This window comes from Pelecanus crispus, chromosome 8 (assembly GCF_030463565.1).
Source record: "Pelecanus crispus isolate bPelCri1 chromosome 8, bPelCri1.pri, whole genome shotgun sequence".
NCBI classification, from domain to species: Eukaryota; Metazoa; Chordata; class Aves; order Pelecaniformes; family Pelecanidae; genus Pelecanus; species Pelecanus crispus.
The window spans coordinates 26,680,867-26,705,040 of record NC_134650.1 but is presented as its reverse complement, the minus strand read 5'-3'; the positions used below and the strand labels follow the sequence as shown (position 1 = coordinate 26,705,040).

Sequence of the window (24,174 nt, the reverse complement as noted above, 5' to 3'; positions counted from 1 at the left end):
GCACCCTGGGGACACCCGGGAGGGTTAGCTGGGCACCCTGGGGACACCCGGGAGGGTTAGCTGGGCCCCCTGGGGACACCCAGCTGGGTTAGCTGGGCACCCTGGGGACACCCGGGAGGGTTAGCTGGGCACCCTGGGGACACCCAGCTGGGCTAGCTGGGCCCCCTGGGGACACCCGGCTGGGTTAGCTGGGCACCCTGGGGACACCCGGGAGGGTTAGCTGGGCACCCTGGGGACACCCGGCTGGGTTAGCTGGGCACCCTGGGGACACCCGGGAGGGTTAGCTGGGCACCCTGGGGACACCCAGCTGGGCTAGCTGGGCCCCCTGGGGACACCCGGCTGGGTTAGCTGGGCACCCTGGGGACACCCGGGAGGGTTAGCTGGGCACCCTGGGGACACCCGGCTGGGTTAGCTGGGCACCCTGGGGACACCCGGGAGGGTTAGCTGGGCACCCTGGGGACACCCGGCTGGGTTAGCTGGGCACCCTGGAGACACCCGGCCGGGGCAGCCGAGCGCCCGCGGCAGGGCCGGGGTGGGCGGGTCCCCGCCGGGCCAGGCCGGGCCGGGCCGGGCCGTGCCGTGCGGGGCGGTCGCTCGGTCCCCGCTCCCGGCCCGGCCCTCGGCAGCCGCCCCGCCCGCTCCCCGCGCCGCCGCCCCCCGCCCGCCTCCCGGGAAGCGCGGGCACGGCCCCGCCGCCGCCGCCGCCACCCGCGGGGAGACGCGTCCCGCGCCCGGCGGCCCCGCGCGCCGCGCCAGGTGGGTCCGCGGGCGCCTCGCGCGTGGGGGGGGGGCGCGGGGCCGGGTCCGCGCGGGGGCGGCCGCGCTGCGGCGGGGGCTGCGGCTGGTCACGCGCGGCCCCGCGTGGGGCACGGCGCCCCCCCCCGCGCGTGGGGACACGGCCCGGGGCCGCGTTTGCGTTAGGGACACGGCGCGGGGGCATGGCACGCGGGTCCCTTCAGGTGGGGACGTGGGGTGGGAACATGGCGTGGGCACGCAGCACGGTCCCCGTGTGGGGACACGGTGTGGGGACATGGCACGGCTGCCTTCCCCTGGGACATGGCGTGGGGGCACAGCGTGGGGACATGGCACGGCTGCCTTCCCCTGGGACATGGCGTGGGGGCACAGCGTGGCCCCCTTTGCGTGGGGGCGCGGTGTGGGGGGCGCGGGAGGGGCCCCTCCTGGGCTGGGACATGGCACGGCCCGTTCTGTGCCTGCCGCACCATGCGGGGACACAACACGCCCCGCTTCGCGTGGGGACACGCTGTGGAGGGCACCGCACGGGGACACGCTACGGTCCCCTTCCCGTGGGGTGACAGCGTGGGGACACGACACGGTCCCCTTCACATGAGCATGGGGACACGACACGTCCCCCCTCTGCGTGGGGACCCAGCGTGGGGTGGCCCGGCCACTTCGCCAGCCCCATCCCCCAGTGCTCCTTGGCCGAGCTCCTGCTGAGGCCGGACAAACTCATCGCTGCGATAACGGTGCTGGGCTGGGCCCCCCCACCCTGGAAATCACCTGGGGGCGGTGCCTGGGGAAGCCCTGGCAGCCCCACCCCGAGAGGGGCACGGGCAGGGGCACCCACGGCTCCATGGGCACACACAGCCCTCCAGAGCCACCCGGGCCCACGTGGGCCCGTCCCGGTCCCACGGCCCCCGGGGCGCGGAGCGGGTGCCCTCCCTGGGGGCTGCAGCCCGGGCGCCCGCCTGCCCTGGGGCTGCAGCCGGGGCTCTCTCCCCCCAGATCCCCTCTTGCAGTGCAGGGGGGGTCCCGCACCCCCCGGAGCGCATCCCTGCCGGCACCCTGTGATGGCCCCGGGACCTGCTGCCTCCCCGCAGCCAGCTGGAGAGGAGAAGCCAGCGGGGACGGCCGGGGGGGACGACTGACACCCATCCATGGCAGGGGGCAACCGCCCAGGGCTACTGGAGAGCAGCCCAGCGCCCGGGGCCCGCACCCATCCCTCGTCCCCCCGCCACGCGTGCCGCTGCCCAGGAGGCTCCCGGTGAGCTCCGGCCATGTAGGTGCAGCCCGGGGCTCCGCCGACAGCCACCGTCAACATGCAGCCGGGCTACGCGGCCGTCCTGTGTGAGTACAGCTGGGGGACAGGGCGGGGATGGCCTTGGGGGTAGCCCCCGTGGGTGTCCCTGGGGGGCACTGACGCCGCTCGCTTTCGGCTGCCCAGGTGTCCTGGCTGTGCTGGGGCTGGAGGCTGCTGCGCCGGGTGAATGCGAGCTCACCCGCCTGCTCCAGGACAAGCTGCAGTACGAGATGCGCCTGCAGTACACGGTAACCCCCGGGCTTGGGGGGTAGGGAAGACATTGCAGGGCCCAGGTTTGCTGCGGGGGGTACATGGAAGGGCAGCACCCACCGCCTCTACAGTGACCGGGTGCTGGGGGGTGGCTCTCTTACCAGGGACGACTTGTGCCAAATGGTGCCCAGAGCTGCTTCTGCTGGTGCATCTTTGGCGGTTGACCACGTCAAAGGGCTTTTCCACCGGTTCCCCGGTGTCACGCCGAGGCTGACAGGTGTCCCTGTCACTTTGCTGCCAGCCCCTGTGCTCTTTTCCGCCTTTCCAGAAACACTACTTCCCTATCAACTACATGGTCCAGGTCCAGTACGAAGAGGTGCTGAGGCCGTCCAACATCACCCGCCTGGTAAGATGGTGGCAGGGGATGGCCCCATGATGGGCACACTCTGGGGACCTGTGGGGGCTGCGTGGGGCTCACCTGGGGTGCCCTTCCGTCCGCAGCGCAACAGGACGGTGTCAGAAGCGTCGCTGCGGTACCTCTGGTTCCACATCAGCTCCCAGGCGGTGCTGCGGATCCACGAGGTGCTGCCAGAGAAGCACCCATCATGGAAGTACACCCAGGAGCTGTGCCAGCTGTTTGATGCCCTGGGCAAGGAGTACAGCAAGTACCGGCAGGTGGGGAGACCCCGGGGCCCCCCTGGCACCCCAGCCCGGCCACATGCTTGCACACAGCTTTGCACACCCCTTGCAGGGATGCTGCGTGCACACACAGCATGCAAGCACCCGGTGCCTGTGCGTGTAGACATGCGTGTTGCGTGTTCACATGGCACATGCACAGATGTGGGGGTGCACAAGCGGTACATGCACCCACATGGCACACAGATGTGCTGTGGGGCCACACACCCACGGGCATGAACACCCAGGGGGACGCAGCACGGACATGCTGAGGGCAGAGGTTGGCACCCGGGGTGCGGGGCCGTGGGGGGCAGGGCTGGGGGATGCCCCACATCTGGCATTGGTGGTTCAGTGGTAGAATTCTCGCCTGCCACGCGGGAGGCCCGGGTTCGATTCCCGGCCAATGCAGTTTGACTTTTTCTTGCCTCCAATCCCTTGCGGGAGTGGCAGGGCCGGAGGGGGGTTCCTGCAGAAGGTGACCCCCGAATTCATACCTGTTTTCCCGGTGGTGGTACCTTGCTGCAGCAGTAGCAGAGGTCCCGCCTCTCCTCCCAAGCCTCTGCTGCCTTGACGGAGCTGCTGCAGCCCAGAGGCAGCTGCATTTGGGTGCTGGGTTGGGGTGGCCTGTCACAGCTGGGTCTCCAGGGTGAACCCGAAGTGTGGCTGGGTTGTCCTGTGCCATGGGGCAGGTTCTGCAGCCCCTCCAAGGAGAGAGTGAGCTTTGCTCGGTCTTCTCATCAGGGTGTTAACTCTGAAGACTAATGCCCCCCTTGCTGGAGGTGATGTCTGTGGCATCAGGAGGCGGCACTCCCATAGCTTGATCCCTGGCATCAGAGCTGTCTGTTGGGGTCAGCTCTCTGGAGGGGTTCACAGCCTGCAGTGCCTGTCCCTGCTGCCCCCCCGCCCCCGCCCCCGGGTGTGGGGCCGTGGGGGGCAGGGCTGTGGCATGCCCCACATCTGGCATTGGTGGTTCAGTGGTAGAATTCTCGCCTGCCACGCGGGAGGCCCGGGTTCGATTCCCGGCCAATGCAGCAGCTGTAACTTTTTGCACCTTGGTGTCTCTGTAGAGTTCTTGGGGGTTGTTGGGGTGCCCTTCGTGGAGGGCGCAGGGTTGCTCCCTTGAGCACCCCGGCACCGTTGTCCACTGTGCCCCCTGTGTGGGTGCACAGACCCCCAGGGGTGGCATTTCTTGCAGGCAGAGCCAGCGCCCCTTGGTGACTCCTGAGGGTCTGTGGCAGGGAGGGGCACTGGGTCGGTGGATGTGAGTGCCCCTGGCTCAGGGACAGTGGAGGACACTGGTTTGGTGGCAGTGAGGGTCCCTGGCTTAGTGGCAGTGAGGCGCACTGGCTCAGGGCCAGTGATTGTCCATGGCTTGGTGGCCAATGAGGGTCCCTGTCTCTGTGGCAGCAAGTCACCCTGGCTTTCAGTGGCAGTGAGTGTCCATGGCTGAGTAGCAATGAGAGTCCTTGTCATGGTGGCAGTGAGGGTCCCTCGCCCAGGGCAATGGGGGCTGCTGGGTCTGGGAGGTGCCGCTGCAGCCCAGAGGCAGCTGCATTTGGGTGCTGGGTGGGGGTGGCCTGTCACAGCTGGGTCTCCAGGATGAACCCGAAGCGTGGCTGGGTTGTCCTGTGCCATGGGGCAGGTTCTGCAGCCCCTTCCAAGGAGAGAGTGAGCTTTGCTCGGTCTTCTCATCAGGGTGTTAACTCTGAAGACTAATGCCCCCCTTGCTGGAGGTGATGTCTGTGGCATCAGGAGGCGGCACTCCCATAGCTTGATCCCTGGCATCAGAGCTGTCTGTTGGGGTCAGCTCTCTGGAGGGGTTCACAGCCTGCAGCGCCTGTCCCTGCTGCCCCCCCCCCCCCGCCCCCGGGTGTGGGGCCGTGGGGGGCAGGGCTGTGGCATGCCTCACATCTGGCATTGGTGGTTCAGTGGTAGAATTCTCGCCTGCCACGCGGGAGGCCCGGGTTCGATTCCCGGCCAATGCAGCAGTTGTAGCTTTTGCACCCCGGTGGCCTGGGGGAGACCTCGGGCCCCACTGAGCGGAGCCCAGAGGTTCTGCCTTGGGCACCCCCTGGCACCTGCAACAGCCCCGCTGGCATCGCTGGCTGGGCAGAGCAGAGCCAGCACCTCTTGGTGACTTCCGAGGGTCTGTGGCAGAGAGCTGGTAAGGGGGCTTGGTGGCAGTGAGGCGCACTGGCTCAGGGCCAGTGATTGTCCATGGCTTAGTGGCAATGACGGTCCCTGGCTTGGTGGCCGTAAGTCACCCTGGCTTTCAGTGGCAGTGAGGGTCCCTCACCCAGGGCAATGGGGGCTGCTGGGTCTGGGAGGTGCCGCTGCAGCCCAGAGGCAGCTGCATTTGGGTGCTGGGTGGGGGTGGCCTGTCACAGCTGGGTCTCCAGGATGAACCCGAAGCGTGGCTGGGTTGTCCTGTGCCATGGGGCAGGTTCTGCAGCCCCTTCCAAGGAGAGAGTGAGCTTTGCTCGGTCTTCTCATCAGGGTGTTAACTCTGAAGACTAATGCCCCCCTTGCTGGAGGTGATGTCTGTGGCATCAGGAGGCGGCACTCCCATAGCTTGATCCCTGGCATCAGAGCTGTCTGTTGGGGTCAGCTCTCTGGAGGGGTTCACAGCCTGCAGTGCCTGTCCCTGCTGCCCCCCCGCCCCCGCCCCCGGGTGTGGGGCCGTGGGGGGCAGGGCTGTGGCATGCCCCACATCTGGCATTGGTGGTTCAGTGGTAGAATTCTCGCCTGCCACGCGGGAGGCCCGGGTTCGATTCCCGGCCAATGCAGCAGTTGTAGCTTTTGCACCCTGGTGGCCTGGGGGATATCTCGGTGACACCCGGTGACCTGTCCCTGCAGACGGACGTGGAGGCAGTGGTGGCCGACCTGGTGAAGCTGGTCCACAGCGCAGGCACCGAGAGCCGGAGGAAGGCCGTACGCCCCAAGGCACTGCTGGACAACTGCCTCAAGGTCATGCGGATGCTCTACAGAGCGCCCTGTGAGTGGGGACCAGGCAGGGACCTTGGGGGACACAGAGCTTCCACACGTGGGGGTCCTGTCGCACCAAGTGACGCCTGTCCCCTCTGCCCAGGTCGGTGGGAGTCTACGTAATGCTGCAGAAGACCCCTCGCTTGACGCCTTCTCCTTGTCCTGGGGCCTAGGATGCTGCCTCTGCTCTGCCCCCCCAGCAGAGCCCTTTGGGAATCCCCAAGGAAGGTGCAAAGGGGGACAAATGCCACCCCCTCCGGGACCAAACACTGCCCCCTCTGGGACCCTGGGACTATGCATGGCCACGGGGTTGGCCCCGTCCGAAATGTCAGGCACCTTCTGCAGGGGTGCGCACAGGCGGGGCTCGGACCCAGCTTCCCGTGGGCAGGCAGCTGCCGGCTGCCTGCGGGGGGACGTTGCCCTGGCCTGCCCGCAGCGGGGGCGAGGGCATCGCCTGGTTCCTCTTGGTTTGTATTTTTTCCTCAGCTTTCATTAAACACCAGGTAATTCTCTAGCACTCAGCATTGCAGCTCAGCTTCCAGACAGGTCCCGGGAGCCTCCAACCTTACCTGCAATAAAGGACCAGCAGAGAGAGAACCCCAGCTGCCTCCGCTGCCTCCTCATTTGGGGTGTCAGTCCCTCCCTCGGCTTTGCGGGGGGGATAATCGCCCCAATACAGGGACCCCCAGAGCCACTGCCTGCCAAGTCACCTCTGTCAGCCCCGGCCTCTTCCCCGGCAAGAAAACATCTGGATTTGTTTGTTGTGCTTGGCGGTGCGGTGTGGGCGGCATGCCGGAGGGGCTGGAGGCTGGCCGGCTGCCTTCCCCCTTCCCAGCTTAGCTAATTATCTTAATCAGCTATTATAGCTCTTAATTGGTCTTTTCCTTGCTGCGGGCTGCTTAGCATTACAAGTCTATGAAAGTGTGCAGGTGAGGCTGTGGGCACTGCAGCATGAATGGATGCAATGTCTTCCTCCTCCTGCTCTTCGTCCCCCCTTTCATGCCTAGTGATGGTTCATATGTTTATATAAAGACCATGCAGAGCTCATATAAAGCCCACCAACTATGATCCGCCACTTGATAAAGGGCTTTAATTCAGGGGACCCCCTCGCCCATCCCTGCTGGCTTTAACAAATAGCTCCTGGGGTCCAGGGCCCCACCTGGGGCTGCCTGAGCTCCTGGGGCTGAGCTTCCACCTCCCGCTCCTTCACGTCAAGTGTGGGGATGGTCCCCCATGCTCCTCCACCATGGGAAAACTGAAGCTGCCCCAGCAAAAATGACCCCAGCCAGGCTTCCCAGAGCATGCCTGCAGCCAATGGCTGGGCTTGAGGCACGCCAAAGCCCTGTGTTTTCAGCCCAAGTGCCCACTTGAGATGTTGCGACATTTTTTCTGGTCCCTCTTTCAAGGAACAGCTTCAAGAATGTCAACTGAGAGTGGCCACAGAAACATGCTCATGCAATGGGGAATTGGAGCCTGTTTGCAGTGTCTCGTGATGTACCGTGAGATGGGACGGATGCAGGGCAGGTGAGCCCAGGGCAAGGTGCTGAGGTCCCAAAAGACACCCCTAGGGACATGCTAGGGCTTGGGAGATGCTCCTGCTGTGAAACCCCCAGCTGCTGGAAAAGGAAGAGCCTTTGCTGGTCTTGAACCAGCAGAAAAAAGCCCATCAGCATCCTCAGGACAGGCATAGAAAGGCCAACTGCTTTCGGGGAGCCGGGTTCAGCCGGGTGATAGCTGGGCTCTGGTAAGGGTGCCCCATGCCCGTGTTTTTGGGTCTGTCTGGGATGCCCCCGTGCCACTAACCAGCACAGCTTATGGCCATAGAGTGGGGCTGTATCCAGACCTGTCCCTTGGGCAGTGCGAGGATGCCCAGGGGGATCCCTCAGCCCCAGGGGATGCCCCAGCAGAGCCTGGCACCAGATGCAGGACCATACTTGGAGCATCCTTCCCTCTGCTGCCCTGGCCCAACTCAGCATCCCTGGGAGATGCCAGCTCTTACACCACAAGTGTGTGTGGGGGTCCCTGTTCTCACCCCACAGAACCAAAGCAAGCCTGGAAATGGTGATGATTTAACTTTATTGAGCTCAGTGGCCACCATGGCAGGGCTCTGCTCTCACCAGGGCAGGCTCTGCCCTCTCCAGTCCCAAAAGGTTCCATTGCTGGTGGCTGAGAGCTGGGCCAGCAGCTGCAGGACACCCCGCACACTCTCCTCCACCGTCACCGGGCCCTGCCAAACTCAAGGGCATGGGGAAAAAAATCAGCCAAAACCCCTTCCCAGCACCCCCAGCCCCTGGCACTGTGGGATGCCAGCCCTGGCCGGGGCAGGTTGGGAGAGGCTGGAGATGCTCTAGCAGCCAAGGGATACAGCTTTGCACAAATCACTCATCTATAATTTGGGTGCTATACGGATGGAGGTTAATTTTGCAGTTCCTAACAAAAAAGCAATTCATTTGCTTCATTCCGCAAGCCAGTGTGGGGGTAAGCCCTGCCTGGCTACGCTGCAAGAGGCTGCTCATCTCCAACCTTCCCTGTCTCCCCTTGGTGTGGTCAGAGAAGACGAATTTGGGGTGATGACGGCCCCGGGGTGTGTGGGGTACTGGGGAGGCAGTACCCTGGGTGCAGCCCTCCCACTGGTGCCAAATGTGGGGCTGGGGTGCCCTCTGCTGGGATGGGAAATGAAATAAAAAATTAGGGAGGAAACCGGATGGTTTGGGGAGAGGCCAGAGTTGGCCCTTTGCTGCAGTGGCACAGCTCCACTGGGACTGAGGAGCTGCACAGGGGCCTGTGGGTGCTTCCAGGAGGGGATGCACCCGGGAAGGGATGCCCATGGGAAGGGATGCCACAGCGAGGGATGCCCGTGGGACTTTGTTGAGCCATGGTGGCCATGCACGTCCAGTCACTCACCGTTCCCTGTCCCAAGGGAGGTGTCACACAGCCGGGGTCCACAGACACACAGAGGATCCCACTGCCCCCGTACTCCAGGGCCAGGCACTTGGTGAGCATATTCAGAGCAGCCTGAGGGCACAACCACCACTGTCATGGGGATACTGCAGATGACAACTCCCAAATTCCTCCCTGTTCTCCTGGTGGCAGTACCTTGCTGCAGCGGTAGCAGACATCCTGCCTCTCCCCCCAAGCCTCCGCTGCCTCGATGGAGCCCAGGATGCTGGAGATGTTGATGATGGCAGCTCTGCTGCAGCTCATCCCACGCTGCCCTTCAGCCTCAGCCGCCTCCTTCAACAGGGGCAGGAACGCCTGCAGGGGATAGGCACTTGGGCATCGCCACCCTCTTCCTCCCCCCTACCCAGCGTTTGGGTCGGGGGTGCGTGTGGCCTTACCTGGCTTGTCTGCAGGGGCCCAATGGTGTTGGTGGTGTAGACGAGGGTCATGTTCTCTGCCGTCTCGGTGACCAGTGTGCTGCGGCGCATGGTGCTGGCATTGTTGATCAGGAGGTTGAGGCCGGTGCTCCCCACCTCCTCCCGCACCTTTCTGACCGCTGCCTTGATGCTGTTGGGGTCTGTCACATCTGCAAGGGGACAGGAGGGCTTGGGGATGGGCTGGGGGCCATGTCCCAGGCAAGACGCTGTAGGATGTAGTGGGAGGCAGCTCCCGGCCACTGAGCATCCTCCTGGTCCCAGCAGTGACCTGGTTGGGCTGAGCCAAACCGAAGGACCCGCCTGCTTGGGTGGCATTTCCCAGAGCCACCCATGGGTGCCATTAAATCCCAAGAGGCTTCGCCCTCTTCCCAGCCCTGCACCTACCTAGAGGCAGGACCACGACGTTGGGGCAGCCCAAAGCCACCTCGTTGATAGCCTACAGAGAGAAAGGGGGGGGGGGGGGGACGACACACGGGTGTCAGGTAGATGGACTCAGCAGGGGGGGTGGCCCTGTGCCATGCCAGGCTGGGAACTGGGTGGCCCCGCATGCCATGGCTGACAGGTTTCAATGAGCCCGGGTGGGAGAGATTCAGGGCGAGTTGCTGCTTCTCTGTACCCAGCTGAGCTCTTGGCAGCTTCAAAGCCCCCAGCAGTGATGTCCCCAGTGTGGGGGCTGCCAGCCACCCCTCCCCCCACCCCCCGCCATGCACTTATCTATGCCGAGACTAATGAAAAAAATAAATATTTTTCCATGCTCATTCATAGTGTCGGATCGTGATGCTCAGCCCCCCCAAAGCCAGGTGGGGATGGTGGCACCCCCAGGCTCTGTGTTTCCCAGCATGTCCCAGGGCTGACCCCCCCGTTCCCACCCCGGCGCCCTCCCTACCTTCCCCTGGGGGTCCAGGCAAGCAGCGAAGAGGTGCCGGGGGGGACTGGGCTGCTCCAGCAAGCCCTTCAGCAGCCCCAGGCCGAGCCCCTCGTCGCAGCCGGTCAAAAGGACGCTGCCCACACTGAGCCCCTCCATCCCACTGCCTGCCACAGCCGGTTGTGCCGCCCCGGCGAGGTTTGGCAATCCTGCTGGTAACTCGGGAGGCGGTGCCACGGGTGCTGCCGGGATGGGTGGAGGTGGTGGGGGTACCGCCTGCAACCCCTTTCCTGGAGGGGATGGGGCAGAGGGATGCTCTTCTGCATCCCAGGGGTCACCCATCACCCTGACCCTGGGGATGTCTCCTCCCTCCCTGTACCCCACAGCACCTGCCCCCCCCCCCCCCCCCCCAAGCCATGGGCACCCCAAAGGGGTGATGCAACCTTCCCACTTGTCCCCCATTATTGGGGTGACCTCACCGTACCAGCGCATCCGTAGGACTGCAGGCGAGGCTATTAATTACAGTACAACCTTTATTAATACTGGAATCTTCACAGTGCATTCGTTACTTGTAGCAGTGACTATGAAAATTGGGGAGGGGGGGCGGGTGGGAAAGAAGGGAATTACCACGGGAAAAAAAAAAAAAAAAGTGGGCATGAAAGAAAGAGAAAGAAACCTGGCGGAGGGACGGGGAGGAGGGAAGCGGCGGCAGAGGCGGGAGCACGGAGGGGAAATAAATTAAAAAAAAAAAAGGACCAAGTTAACAACAGCACCAGAAAAGTTACTTCAGTTGAAAGACAGGTTGGTTTCTTTTTTTTTTTTTCTTTTCCAAGGAATTTTTGTTTTCTGTACAAAATAAGACACCCCCCCCTCCCCCAAACCCAAACATTTGTCACTTGGCATCAGCGGTTCTGGGCAGGAGAATGGGTGTGTGTGGGAACTAAATCATTATTCCTAAGGGGGGGAAAAGTGGGGGGGGGCTGCGATGCAACAGACAGCGGGGCAGCGGGGGGACTATGTACAGCAGGGGGGCCGGGGGGGTTGTGCTTTCCTCCAGCCACTGGCAGAAATCAGCTGCTTCGTTTTGGGGGGGGGTCTGGGTGAAACCCCCCATCCCCAGACCCCAACCCCCCCAGCACAAGGTCTGTGGGTGCTGAGGGAGATGGAGGGGGCTGGGGGGGGTTGCCAGTGATTCCCGGGGGGGGGGCAAAGAGGAGGTTCAGCATCCTCAGCCACAGCATCCCTGTGAGGGGGGCTGTACTGTCCCCCTGCTGGCCCTGTGCCCTCTCACACATGCCCCACCCCCCCCGCAGCCCCCTCTCCACTGCTCCTGACCCCCGAAATGGGGCTGAACTGTACTGGCCCCAAGCAGGCAGTCAGGGGGGACGGAGACAGGGACCCCCTGCTCTTGGTGCTGCTCCTGCCATGGCCCCGCTGGCACCATCCCCTCCTGCTGGGGCTGGGGACACCTGCCTGCGCCTGAGGAGGGAAAGGGGGAGAGAAAAGAGAAACAGGGAGAGAAGAGGACAAGAGAGAGGAAAGAAGGAAAAAAGAAAGAAATGAAAAGTGAGAAAAAAAGGAAAAAAGGAAAGGGAGAAAAAGGAAAGGAGAAAAAGAGGAAAAGAGGAAAGAGAAGAAAAAGAGAAGAAAAAGGGGAAAAGAAGAGGAGAAAATAGAAGAAAGAGAGGAAGAGGAAAAGAAGAGAAGAAAAAGTGAATAAAGAAAAGGAGAAAAAGAGAAAAAGAGAAAAAAAAGGAAGAAGAAAAAAGAGAAAAAGAGAAAAAGAGGAGAGCCAAAGAGAGAACAAGTGAAGGAAAGATGTAAGAAAAGAGCTGGGAGGGGAGGGAAGGAGGAGACAGAGGAGCAGAAAGTGGGGGGGCAGGGAGGGAGTGGTGAGGGCAGTGGGTGCTGGCAGGTGGGGAGGCTCCTGGGGAGGCGCAGCGGGTGTCCCTGGGGGTGTCCGTCAGCTGTGGTGGGCACGTCCCTGCTGACCAGGGCATCATCACGATATCCGTGGGGCCGACCTGTCGTTGGTGACGGTCCTGCGCAGACGCACCCCGCGCCGGATGGCCACCAGCATGTCTTCAGCCGGGGGGTCCATGGAGGCTGCTGGGGGGGGCGCGGGGGTCTCCTCGCTAGGGCCAGACCCCGCGAGGGTGGTGGGGAAGGGGAACTGGCCTTCGCCCAGGGCGTGGGCACTAGCTACCAGCTCCCCAATCTTCTCCACCAAGCTGTGCCGGTTGGCGGCCAACTGTTGGTCCTCCTCTTCCTCGGCAGAGAGGTGCTGGCCGGCCCCAGGGTAGATGGAGATCTCCATGGCACCGCCACCCCAGGCGGTGTTGGGAAGGCTCAGCCGCTTGGGCGAAGCTTTGGCAAAATCCAGGGAGTTTGGCGAGGCATCATCAGTGTAGAAGACGCACTCTTCGCTGCCCACCCGCGTGGGGCCGGCATAGCCAGGGGAGTCGGGCACCGTGGGGGTCTTCACAGGGACGATGGGGGGTCGGATGGGGATGGGGCCAGCATTGGAGAGGGTACGGCGGACTGAGGGTTTGGTGGAGGGCGTGCGGCGGATGGTGGCTACCCCCGGGGTGGTGCCAGCCGGTAGGTTGGTGCCAGTGGGCAGCCCGGCAGTGGAGGCAGGACGCTTGGTCTGGATCATCCTCCGGTAGTTCTGGGCGATGTTGCTGTTGCGCGGGATGGTGGAGGACTTGTCGAAGTCGCTCTGGGGGTCACACTCCACGTCACCGTTCACCGAGTAGCAGTCATAGTCAGAGCCTGGGGAGGAGGCAGCATGGTCAGCGTGGCTGGGTGGGTGGTGGACAGCACAGCTGGCACTGTCAAGCCCAACTACCACCTTCACAATGCAATCACAGCCAGCCCCAACCACCACCATCGCAGCGCAACCACAACCAAACTCAACCAATCCCAACTGGCCCCAACCATTTCTGGCACAACAAGCTCACCATGAAGGCCAACCATCATCATCAGAAAGCAACCACAAGCAAACCCAACCATCACCATCAGAAGGCAACCACAAGCAAGCCCAACCATCACATTGAGGAAATCACAGCCAAACCCAACTATCATCATTGCAATGCGATCACAACCAGCCCCCACCATTGCCAGCACAACATGGTCACAACCAAACTCAGCCACGACCATCACAACTGGCCTCAACCATCACCACCACATGGTCATAGTCAAACCCAACCATCACTGTCACAACCACCCCAACCACTGCCATCACAACTTGATCACAGCTAATATCCACTGTCACCATCACGTGCTCACAACCGGCTCAGTCATCACCATGCCAACACAACCACAGCATAACACGACTGTCCCTGTGGTTATTCGATCTCCAACCACCACCTCTGCTGCCATCACCCACCATCTGCCACTGTCTCTGCCTATACTTAACTGCTGCACACAAACATGTTGCTGCAAAACATTGCCAACCACACCCTGCCAAGATGCTACCTGTTAGTGCACTGCCTGGCACAACCGTAGCTATCAAGACCCAACTTACACCCAGCTAACACCCAAATAACCAGGAAGCCCCGTGGTTATTGCATGGTGTGACGCTTGTGCTGCACACCAAACCCTCAATACACATTAAATCTTCACCCCACCAGACCCTATGCAATGTGACCACAGCCCGATGCTATGACACCCAGCACATCCAGATGTGCCCCAGGAACACCAAAGCCTCTGCCGTCCCCTTCCCCGCTCTGGGTGCCATTTTGGGTGGCCACAGGCACTCCTTGCTGCCGTGGGGTGGGTACCTTGGGAAGGGATGGTGTCCTCGGAGCAGGAGGGGGTGGTGGTCTGCGTGCTGTAGCCACTGGAGTACTGCAGCGAGTCCCGGCTGCTCTTCTGGTGCTCCAGGCTCAGCCCCCGGGTCAAGACCATGGCCAGGTCGCTGGCAGCGGGGGAAACCTCCTCCCCGTGCTGCAGGGGCAAGGAGGCATCATCAGCACCCTGGCTCCCCTCCTAGGAGCCCCTCAAAAGCCCACCACCCCTGTGTTCGCCCCGCCGGAGCCGGTACCTTGGCGGCAATCGTAGCTGGTGACATCCGAGGCCTGGGAGCATCCTCACCAGCAATGCCCGTGTACCCACCAGCAGGCGAGCCCATCTCGGCTTCCCGCAGGTGCTCCACACGGTCCTTGCGCCGCTGCAGGGTGGGGACCACCGGCTGGTCATAGGGGCTGGCCTTGGACCAGTCCTGCAACAGGCAAGGCACAGGGTGATGCTGTGGACACGGGGGCCAAGAGCTGAAAGTGGGGCAGGGTGGGAGGGGGCACACACTGATGTCCCCCGAGCCACAGGTGCTGCTCGGGATGCTCTGCCCCGTGGAGGGGCAGGATGGGAGGATCTCGGGCTGAACCCCATGAGGTGTGGGGTGACACACGTGTGAAATGCAGCCCTGGTGGGATGGGGGACAGCGCCAGGGAGGGGAGGAGAGGAAGAGGAGGGTGCTGCTGCTGAAGGCTTCACCTTTCTGCCACCTGCCCAAGCCCCGGTGGCGGAGCAAGAACTAACCGAGGTGGGGGAGCTGCACTCGCTAACCGACTGGCAGGTTTCGGAGGCCTCCGAGGACGCCGAGCTGGAGGACTTCTGCTGTGCCGCAAGGCCAAGCCGTGAGCCGGAGTGGGAGAGAAGAGGCAGTTAGCAAGCACGGCCAGAGCCGCGGCCCTGGGTTAGAGGAGCACCCACGGCTTCCCCAGCCAACCCAGGCCCCCAGCCTGCCTCCCCCACGGCAGCAGATGCAGGAAGGCGAGCAGGATCTGACCTGGCAGCGGGGACTGCAGAGCTGGGGAGGCTCTGGCTGAGTGAACTCTCCCCCCTGCTCACCCCACGGAGCCAACAGTCATTTTGGGATCGGGGATGGTCCCCACAGCCACTGCATTTGAATCCCCAGGGGCTCTCGCTGGCTTGGTGATGCCGTGTTAGAGCGAGGAGGCAGTGCTGGCAGTGCCAGGCAGCCCAGCGGCACAGCCAGCATGAGGGACTGGCAGCTCCCGGGGGATGCCAGGGGGTCCCGGAGCATCCTCAGCACTGGGGAGGATGCAGGGTGAAGGGGAAGCTTTGCTTCACACTGCCTGGTGGGGACTGGCACAAACTGGGTATTATAGGGCTGCAGTGATTGGGAAATACCCTGTTCCCCTGGCACAGGGTGGGGGGATACCTGTACCCCATCCCTGGGGGGGGTGTCACAGGTGGGGTTTCTCTGCAGTGTGGCCCGTGGTGCCCCTGAGCAGGGCAGGCATCCCCCAATATTCCCAATATTTATGTCCTGTGATGCCAGTGCAGTTGGAAACACGCCTGGGGGGGGGGGGGGTCCCATCACCTCTGGACCCATCACCCACACTAGACCCTTGTGTTGCACCCAGAAGTGCCCACCCATTCTGCAGAGGGGGAGACTGAGGCACGGGGGTGGGCTGTGCTGACCCTCCCCATACCTGGCTGGTGATGTCCGAGGGCATGGGGGAAGGTGGTTTGGAGTAAGTGGCATCCTGGGAGATGAAGCCGGAGTCGTGGGAGGAGACGCTGGAGAGGCGGGTGGCGGTGGCAGGGGGCTGCGCCAGGCTGCGGTAGCGATAGGTGGAACTGGGTGAGCAGGTCTGAGCCCCGCCGGGCCACGCCATGCCACCCTTGGCACTGCTAACGCTGCTGGGGGGGCGCCGGGGGGACGGGGACATGCCGGCCGGGAGGACAAAGGAAGGAAAAGAGAGTTTAAGACAGAGGTTTGGATGTGGCAGGGTCCTTGGGCCGCAAACCCAGCACCCTGCCCCACACCCCAACTTGGGGAAACTGAGGCATGCGGTCCTTCCAGGATGTCCCTTTCCCTTCTGGTGTCCCCCAGTGGCTGGGGCACATGGCAAAGGTGACATGTTTGCCCCCAGACCCCCTGCACAGCTCACATCGTCCCCAAAACCTGGAGTACAGGGCACGTGCTAGGCACCTGTCCTGCCCCACAGGCCCACCAGCCCCACACCCACCCCAGTGCACCAAGACCAGTTCCTCCACATTACTGGGGACCAGTTGGCTGCATGGACACGTGGAGGTGGACATGCACCTCATAAGCATCCCCAAGGGCCATAAGCATCATTACCCACCCCCCACCAGGGTTAACAAAGGGGGCTGGATTTCCTGGCAGTGGTTGGGCGTGGAGCCCACCCCACCATACCTGCACATGCTGGACTTGCGGGAGCTGGAGCTGCTGGGTGAGGATGGGGGGGTCTGGTAGGACCAGCTGTAGTCAGAGCCCTTCAGGTCCTTGATCACCTGCAGGAAGGATGAGGTTTAAGCCCCCTGAAGAAGCCCCCCCAGCTCCCCTGCACCGCCCCCCCCCCCCCCCCAATCACCCTGCTGACCTGCTCGCTGGCGGGGGGCAGCTTGTGGGGCTCGGCGGTGAGCACGACCAGGTCCTCGATGATGCCCTGAAGGTGGGTGATCTCTCCCAGCATGGTGAGCTCCCCGTTCTGCAGCCAGACAAGGGGGAGCATCAGCACCCATAGGGCAGCAGCAACCCCCCCTACACTCCTGCCCTGGCTCCTGGTGCTCACCACCACGGGCTGCAGGAAGGTGATGAAGGTGCAAAAGCGACCCCGCTCCTCGATGAGGGCTTTGCGGACCGCCTGCTTCTCCGTCTCCTCCAGCAGCAGGTACATGTCGTTGACGTCCTGCAGTGCGTTGTCCAGCTGGGGCTGCAGGTCCCCCTTCCCTGTGAGACAGGGTACCATCAGCACCGGGTTCCCCCAACACGCCCCCCCCCCCCCCAATCTGCTGGGGGTCCCATGGCCAAGCCAAGGCCATCCCCAGGCTCCAGCTGGGAGACATCACCCCATCCTTACGTCCCAGCAGCTGCCACGGGGTCCCCCCTCATGCCCATATCCCAGGAGGGTCCAGGAGCACCCTCACCCCACAGCAGCCCTGGGGTGGAGCTCCTCTGCCACCCCATCCCTGCCGCTTGGGACCAGGGGACCCCCTGGGGTGCCACCGCGTCAGGGCTGGCATCGCCTGGGGATGCGGGGTGCAAGCTGAGCTAAGCTGAAAGCAGGGCGGGGGGTGCAGGGAGCGGATGGATGGATGGATGGACGGACAGATGGAGGCAGCCCCGGCCCTGGGGAGACCGGGGGAGGGGGAGCAGATGAGGAAGCAGAGAGAGGGCCGGGGCAGGGGCCAGCGGTTCACTTACCAAGTAGCTCTACAGGAAGGATGTGGAGGGGAGGGAAGAGAGAAGGAGACAGAGAAAACGTGTGAAAAGAGGCTGAGGGACGGGGCGCGTGCCCCTGCCTCCCCAGCACCACCCCCCGCCGGGGCTGTGCTGTCACCCCCCTTTCTGCGGGGCGGCAGCAGGACCCCCCTGGTGCCCACCATCCCCGGGAGGCAGCCAGGGTGCCCCATCCGGGATGCCTGCCCCTGCCAGGGGTGCCGCAGAAGGGCTGGTGGGGGTACCCCCCCCCCCCCCCCCCCCAGGAGACACCCCCCCCTTCACCTTTGCGAGCCTTTTTCTGGAGCTTGAGGGTGTCGGAGGATTTTTTCTTGATCTCGTGGCGGGCTCGCTTGTATTCTGGGGGCACAGAAGTGCTGTCAGAGGGGACCCCCCCTGCCGACCAGTGCAGACCCACTGCATGGATCTGGCCCGTCCCACCCATACCTTTCGCGTGGTCCTTGTCGAGCTGGTTGGCAGTTTTCTTCCAGTCCTCAATTCTGTCCTGCAAAGGGTTTATCAGGCTCTCCATGAGGGCGCTGGAGCAGGGAGAGAGAGGCAGAGAGCATGGGAGAGCGCCGGAGCTGGGGGGGAGCCATGCCCGCTACCCCGGGCCCAGCTGACATCCAGCATCTTCAGAGAGGGAGGGCTGAGCCCGGCCAACTCGTGTCACTGATGCCCTGGGCCCACTTACTTGGTGAACTGCCGGAGCTTGGCCTCGATGCTGCGGTGCCGCATGCACATGCGGGTCAGCGCAGAGCCGATGTCCCTCGTCGCACCTGGCAGGGAGTGGAACGCTGCTGATGAGGGGCAGGGGACACCCCCACACCAGTTTGTATACTGGGACCAGGCTGGCTCGTGGCGGGGATGACCAGTGCTGGGATACCCTGGGCTTTGGGGACACTTTGGGTCGGGGGTGGCTCACCTGATAAACTCACTAAATAAATAAATCAGCATCCATTAACTAATAAATAAAGTACTAAATATCCCTCCCCGTGATTTCGAAATGAAAACTTGCTCCCCTTTTTTTTCCTGGTTTGTCTCAAATCCAGCACTGGGGGGGCGGGGAAGGGGGGGGTATGAGGTACTGTGCAGCCGGCAAGGCATAGACCGAGAAACCATCCGTCTGGGAGCAAACGGCTCTGGGACCGGCTTCCCTCCCTAGCTCCGTGCCAGGCAGCCGGCTGTGTCCCTCACCTCCAGGCACAATCCTGAGTATATAAAAAGGGAGTCAGAGCTCCCTGGGGGAGGATACTGGCCAACAACAGAAAGCAGGAGCATCCCTTTTTGGTGAAACCACTGTTAACTCTGAAGCCTAAGGATGGCCACATGGTGGCAGTGCTGCTGGCAAATCCCAGGAAAAGCAGCAATCCAAAATCCTTGGGTGCAAGCGAGGGAGTGATATTCTGCCTTTCTCTCTCCAAAAAAGCCTCCAGAGATGCCTCCTACCCTTTGCAGGAGTTTTGGGCAACCCGTGTGCTAGGTAAATGGGGGAGCCCACGGGCCAAGGGCCTTCTCCTCCTGTGCTGGGGTATTCTAATCCGACTCCTAATGCTCTTATCTTGGCTCCTGCTGCTCCTAATCCGATTCCCCTGCGCGCTCACACACTGCATGCAAGGCCGCCAGCCAGCCCCCAACCAGTGCCCTGCCTCAGTTTCCCCATACTGCCGGTCTGCCTCCTGCCCCCGCCCCTGAAAAAAGCAGGGATGTCCAGGGGTGTCCCAGAGATGCCACCGCTCAGCGCAGCACTACAGGGTGCCCACCATGACGCTGACTCCCGTGGTGCCCATCACCAGCTGTCCCCAGCATCCCCCCACCATCTCCCCTCCCTCGCTTTTGGTGCCCAGGCTGGCGGGGAGCTGTGGGAGCCCTAATCCACCTGGTGCAGTGGGCTAGTGGGTTTGGAGGCAAAGCTGATCCCAGCTCAAGCTGCTGCCTCCTCCTCCTCCTCCTCCTCCTCCCTGCACAGCTCCAGATGGCCTGGATGCCGCCAGTCTGCAAACCAGCCCAGGACCATCTGCTTGGCAGAAACCAAGAGGTGGGAAGCAGCTCCTCGTCACCAGCAAGCACCAGGAGATGGTCTGGGGGTCTGCCCCCCCACCCCATAGCAGCATGGGGGTGCCCCACCTGCAGCCTCAGCTCTTCATGTCGCCTCCCTGGCACATCAAGGTGCATCCCTGAAGCAGTCAAGCATGGGGTCCTGCATCTCTTTCCAGCTAATTCTCCTTCCCTGGAGCCCCCCAGAACAGCCAGGACCCCCCAGGCACCTCCCAGGTGGGCACAGGGGACAAGGGGCACCAGGAGAGCAGCTCAGCCCCACATCTGGGTGCATCCCAGGGGGCAGAAATGGGTGCAGGGGACCACAGCACAGGGCTACCAAATCTCCCTGCAAGTAAACTAGCCCCACCAGAAGATGCTGGCTAAGCACCCATGGGTGTTGAGGAGCAGCACCCACATGGGTGCCCACCCCACCTGTTCCCCAGCTTCAGCTGCACCTCATCTTTCCAACCCTGCTTCCTGGGGGATGCTCCACCTCGGGGTGGGGACAAGTTGGACACATCTCCAGGGATGGTGGAGTTTCTGCTTGAAGCCCACCCCAGCCACGTAGGAAGGGGACACCCAACAGGGGACACTCGCCAGCTGTCCCCCTGCCCAGCCAAGCCCGGGGACACCCACCCCTGGGTGGGGAGGACCCTACCTCGGGTGTTGGTGGCCATGTCGGCCACTTTCTGGAAGGCATCCAGGAAGGCGACTGCGGCCAGCACTGTGGTCCTGAGGCAGAGAGAGCGAGGGGGGAGCTCAGCAGGTGCTGGGCACCCCAGGATGTGCCCACGGGGAGGGGGGGGTCCTCCGCCCCCCCAGCCACTCACCTGAGCTGGGAGTGCAGCTTGGTGGCTTTCGAGTTGAAATCCTCCCAGATGGGGTAGGAGCTCTGCAAGGAGGGAAGGTGACAGTGAGAGCCAGAGCCCCTCACCCAGCTGTGCCCCCTGCCCGGGCAGGGCAAATCCCCCCCTTCACACAGAGAGACGGGCCAGCTCAGTGGCCATGTCGGCTAGGTGTGGCTTCTCTGATGGCTAATAAAGGCTGAGCACAACGCCTTTCCCCTCCTGGGTTCTTCCCCTTCCAGTCTGGCCATGCAACCTTGTAGACCATGGAGACCTCAGGATTTTCGGTGATCTCTTCCTCAAAGGGGTGAAGGCAGCTTATGGGTTTAGAAATTTGAGGGGAGGAAAGGACCTGGTGCACAGGCAAGCTTTGAGACCATGGCCAGCAGCAGAGCAGAGCCCTCCAGTGCCCATGGCCTCCCCCAAAGCAGCGATGGCCAAAACCACCACCATGGAGGGCTCCAGCCCTGCAGTGGGTAGCCCCAGTCCCCAGCTCCCCCAAGCCCACGAGGACTGATGGGGCAGGAGGGGAGGTCTGAGGTCCCCCAGCCCTGAATGGGGTGGTCGTGTGGAGACATGGACAGGTCACAGGTGCTCTGGAGGCCACCTTGGTGCTTTCCCAGTGAGGCCACCCTAGTACCATCCTGACCAGGCCATCCTGATGCCATCCCAGTGAGGCCATCCCAGCAAGACCAGTCCCAGTGCCCTCACGGTGAGGCCATCCCAGTGCTGTCCCAGTGCCACCGTCCCAACGAGGCCATCCCAGCGCTGTCCCAGTGAGGCCAGTCCCAGCAAGACAAGTCCCAGTAGTGTCTTGGAGAGGCCAGTCCCAGTAAGACCATCCTGGTGCCGTGCCAGCGAGGCCAGTCCCAGTAATGCCAGCTCCAGTGCCATCCCAGTAAGGCCAGTCCTGGTGCCATCCCAGCAAGGCTAATCCTGGTGCCCCCATATAGCGAGGCCATCCCAATGCCGCCATCCCAGTGAGACCAATCACGGTGTTGTCCTGGTGAGGTTAATCCTGGTGCCATCTCAGTGAGGCCATCCCAGTGCCAGCCTGGCATGGCCAGTCCCAGTGCCACCATCCCAGCAAAGCCATCCCAGCGAGGCCAGTCCTGGTGCCGCTATCCTGGTGAGGCCATGTTGGTGCTGTCATCCTGGTGAGGTCAGTCCCAGTGCTGTCATCCCAGTGCCACCATCCTGGTGTCATCCCAGTGCCACCATCTGATGGCAGTGCCGGGGGCTTGCAGACACCCCTGGGGCAGCCACCAGGCTGGGACATGAGCACCAGAGCTGGTTTTGCAGGACGTGGGTCACCACACATCCCTGTGAGCCCAGCTTGGTGGCACCTCCAGGGACAGGGTTTGCACCGAGGGGGCATGGGACCAGCCCAGTGGTTTTTTTGGGGGGACCATGAAAGCCCCAATTTCCTCATGAGTCAGCAAAGAAGGGGTTTGAGGATGCCACTTCACATGCCACTTGTGGCAGCACCCTAGCTCATGGCTGGGCGTCCCTGGGGACTGCTGTTGCCAGAGGGCAGGGCCACCTTCCCCCCACCAGCCACGCTGGGCAGGGCAGGCAGAGGCTCCCCCTTAACAAGGGGGCAGGACGTGATGCCCCCAGCCCCCCACGATGCTGGGTGGGAGGAGGACAACGGGGACAAGGACATGCCAAGGTCACCCAGGGACGCTGAGCACGCTGGAACAGAGGCAACAGGAATGAAGCCGGCTCGGGGACGCTGACAGCTCAGGGACTGCCATCGGGCTTCAACGCCCGAGTACTCCCCAGCAGAGGCCGAGGGGTGCTGAAAAGCCACCTGCCACCAAAATAAGGTTCCTTTGCGCCCGTGTCCAGCACAGGGGTCCCGACTGTGAGACCCTAACCACATCGCTGCCGTTGAATGCCATCAGCTCTTTGGGCAGGAGATTATTTTTCCCCATCCCCCAGCGCCTGTGCCAGGACACCCACGTGGCTGGGAGATGGGGACAGGGACGATGCGCCCTTAAGGGCCACTGGCGCTGGGACAGGGCTGTGCAGGGTATGAGCTAAGTGTGGTGGGGCTTTTTCCATTTATTTTTTTTTTCTCATCTTTCCCACCGACAAATGGCATGAAAATGAATCCAGCCCAGTTTCCTCAGGCACGCTGGCACACGCTGCCATGGTGAGGGGCTCCTGGCCCAGCCATCTCCCGATGGGGCTGGGCACACTGCTGTATGGCTGCGCTGGCACCAGCCAGGGAGATGACAGCTCCGGGCTGGCTCATGCCCTCCGCAGCCTCAGGGGGGGAATGGGGAAACTGAGGCACGGGCTGCCCCCACCTCCACCCTGGGGATGTGAGGCTCCGCAGGGCTGCCAGGAGGCAGTGACTGGGGTGAAGGCTTTTGGGGGGGGCTGATCATGCTGGCACCCTTCCCCACCAGCCCTGGCCACTACCGCCCTGGGACTGGCGCCTGGGGAGAGCTGTGATTTTCTCCCTCGAGGGCTTTTCTCCCAGCCCCGAGCCGGAGTCTGGCCCTGTGGAGCCACCACCTCCCCTCGAAGGGGTTAATCTCCTTTCTCAGCAAGGCTTTTTTTTTTTTTTTTTATCCCCCCCTCCCCTGCTTTGGCAATGACAGCATTGTCTGGACTGGGCTGCAGCAAGAAGAGAGGAAGAGGAGGAGGAGGAGGAGGAGGAGGAGGTGGAGGAGGAGGAGGAAGAGAAGGAAGAGAGCTTTTGCCTCCAGAAAACGTCTGGGGCTAAACCCCAGCGCCAGGGCTGGCAGTGGGAATTTCGGCTCCCCCATATGAAGAGACCCGGCTGGTCCTCTCCTCCCCGCTCAGCCCCCAGGCAAAAATGCCCCCCAGCATTTTTTATTTATTTTTTTTTGAAACGAAAACAAACAAACAAAAAAGGCTTTTTTTTTAAAACACGGCCCCATTCTGCTCCCAGGGAGGGTGGAGGCCATGTCCCCTCCCCAGGTTGGGAAATGGCATTGAGGAGCCGGGGGACCTTTTTGTTCCATTGGTGCAAACCCGAGCGGGTCCGGCAGAATCCAAGCTGGGGAGCGGAGGGTGGCAGGGGACACGCGATGCCCCAGTCGGGCGGTGATACCCAACGCGGGGCCGGTGGTACCCGACGTGGAGCAGCGATGCCTGGTCAGTGATACCTGCCGTGGGGCTCCGGTCCCCGACATGGGGGCTCCAATACCGGGTGACAGAAACGGGGCTGCGATACCCAGCATGGGGTCCGATCCCCAATGCAGGCCCCCGATGCCCAATATGGGGTTGATGTGGGGCTCCGGCACCCGGTGCCGGGCTCCGATGCCCAACGCGGGGCTCCGACAGCCGAGGTGGGGCTGACGTGGGGCTCCAACGCTCGACACGGGGCCGCGATACCGGGCTCGGGGCTGGACAGCAGAGCCCCGGTACCCGCCGCGGGGCCCGATGCCGGCCCGTCCGTGCCCGCAGCACCGGCAGCGGCGGAGCGGAGGCTGCCCGGCGGGGGGGTGCCGGGGGAGCGCTGTCACGGCAGCGGAACGGGGCGGGGGGGGGGGGTCCCTACCTTCATGTCGTTGATGATGGCTTGGAAGAGGCCGCCGAGGGCTCCGCACTCCTTCTCCGCCGTCTCCATCGCGGCGCTGCGGCAGCCCGGGGCGGGCGGCGCCGCCGGGGGAGGCCGCGGCGGCGGGCCAGGCTCAGCGGCGGCGGGGGGCGGGCGGCGCCCGGGCGGCGGCGGCGGCGGCGGCGGCGGGGCGGCGGAGCGGCGGGGGGGCCGGGCGGGGCGCGGCGCGGCGCATCGCCCCCCTCCCCGGGGCTGAGCGGGGCCGCCGCCCCCCTGGGCCGCCCCCCTGGCGGCGGAGCCGAGCGGAGCCGAGCGGAGCCGAGCGGGGCGCGGAGCGGGCGCGGAGTGGGGCGCGGAGAGCGGCGCCCCGCGGCGGCGGCGGGGG

General features: G+C 63.3%; 3 protein-coding genes and 4 non-coding genes across 7 annotated transcripts; 5 read left to right on the top strand and 2 right to left on the bottom strand.

The window, feature by feature from the left end:
- The first annotated feature begins 2,057 nt into the window (after positions 1–2,057).
- On the top strand, positions 2,058–6,031 carry IL34 (interleukin 34). Its single transcript, XM_075715794.1, has 6 exons — positions 2,058–2,085; positions 2,183–2,286; positions 2,577–2,654; positions 2,750–2,923; positions 5,780–5,918; positions 6,012–6,031. Exons 1-6 carry the CDS (start codon positions 2,058–2,060, stop codon positions 6,029–6,031), a joined length of 543 nt encoding a protein of 180 aa, XP_075571909.1.
- Positions 3,261–3,331, top strand: TRNAG-GCC (transfer RNA glycine (anticodon GCC)). The gene has a single exon. It is a non-coding gene; the product is annotated as a tRNA-Gly (tRNA).
- Positions 3,884–3,954, top strand: TRNAG-GCC (transfer RNA glycine (anticodon GCC)). Its single transcript has one exon. It is a non-coding gene; the product is annotated as a tRNA-Gly (tRNA).
- Positions 4,838–4,908, top strand: TRNAG-GCC (transfer RNA glycine (anticodon GCC)). The gene has a single exon. It is a non-coding gene; the product is annotated as a tRNA-Gly (tRNA).
- On the top strand, positions 5,639–5,709 carry TRNAG-GCC (transfer RNA glycine (anticodon GCC)). Its single transcript has one exon. It is a non-coding gene; the product is annotated as a tRNA-Gly (tRNA).
- A 1,990-nt stretch (positions 6,032–8,021) lies between the features above and the next one.
- On the bottom strand, positions 8,022–10,309 carry LOC104030964 (C-signal-like). Its single transcript, XM_075715569.1, has 6 exons — positions 10,172–10,309; positions 9,670–9,721; positions 9,247–9,434; positions 9,005–9,163; positions 8,813–8,923; positions 8,022–8,135 (listed from the first exon to the last, which is right to left on the bottom strand). Exons 1-6 carry the CDS (start codon positions 10,307–10,309, stop codon positions 8,022–8,024), a joined length of 762 nt encoding a protein of 253 aa, XP_075571684.1.
- Positions 10,310–12,152: 1,843 nt separating this feature from the next.
- Positions 12,153–23,858, bottom strand: MTSS2 (MTSS I-BAR domain containing 2). The gene is made up of 15 exons (XM_075714843.1): positions 23,790–23,858; positions 20,237–20,298; positions 20,065–20,138; positions 18,061–18,145; positions 17,814–17,905; positions 17,652–17,726; positions 17,352–17,360; positions 16,720–16,877; positions 16,528–16,635; positions 16,341–16,438; positions 15,613–15,823; positions 14,693–14,770; positions 14,199–14,375; positions 13,936–14,101; positions 12,153–12,925 (listed from the first exon to the last, which is right to left on the bottom strand). Exons 1-15 carry the CDS (start codon positions 23,856–23,858, stop codon positions 12,153–12,155), a joined length of 2,235 nt encoding a protein of 744 aa, XP_075570958.1.
- Positions 23,859–24,174: the final 316 nt, after the last annotated feature.

Bases quoted from the DNA above. Each gene is read 5' to 3' on its own strand.
- IL34 (XM_075715794.1), top strand. From the start codon at position 2,058: ATGCAGCCGGGCTACGCGGCCGTCCTGT. The intron at 2,924-5,779 runs GTGGGGAGACCC...CTGTCCCTGCAG, and splicing joins AGTACAGCAAGTACCGGCAG to ACGGACGTGGAGGCAGTGGT. The intron at 5,919-6,011 runs GTGAGTGGGGAC...CCCTCTGCCCAG, and splicing joins GATGCTCTACAGAGCGCCCT to GTCGGTGGGAGTCTACGTAA.
- LOC104030964 (XM_075715569.1), bottom strand. From the start codon at position 10,309: ATGGAGGGGCTCAGTGTGGGCAGCGTCCTTTTGACCGGCTGCGACGAG. The intron at 9,435-9,669 runs GTAGGTGCAGGG...GTCCCCTTGCAG, and splicing joins CGTCGTGGTCCTGCCTCTAG to ATGTGACAGACCCCAACAGC. The intron at 9,164-9,246 runs GTAAGGCCACAC...TATCCCCTGCAG, and splicing joins GGCCCCTGCAGACAAGCCAG to GCGTTCCTGCCCCTGTTGAA.
- MTSS2 (XM_075714843.1), bottom strand. From the start codon at position 23,858: ATGGAGACGGCGGAGAAGGAGTGCGGAGCCCTCGGCGGCCTCTTCCAA. The intron at 20,299-23,789 runs GTAGGGACCCCC...CCCTCCTTGCAG, and splicing joins CCATCATCAACGACATGAAG to AGCTCCTACCCCATCTGGGA. The intron at 14,102-14,198 runs GTACCGGCTCCG...TTGCCCCTGCAG, and splicing joins CAGCTACGATTGCCGCCAAG to CACGGGGAGGAGGTTTCCCC.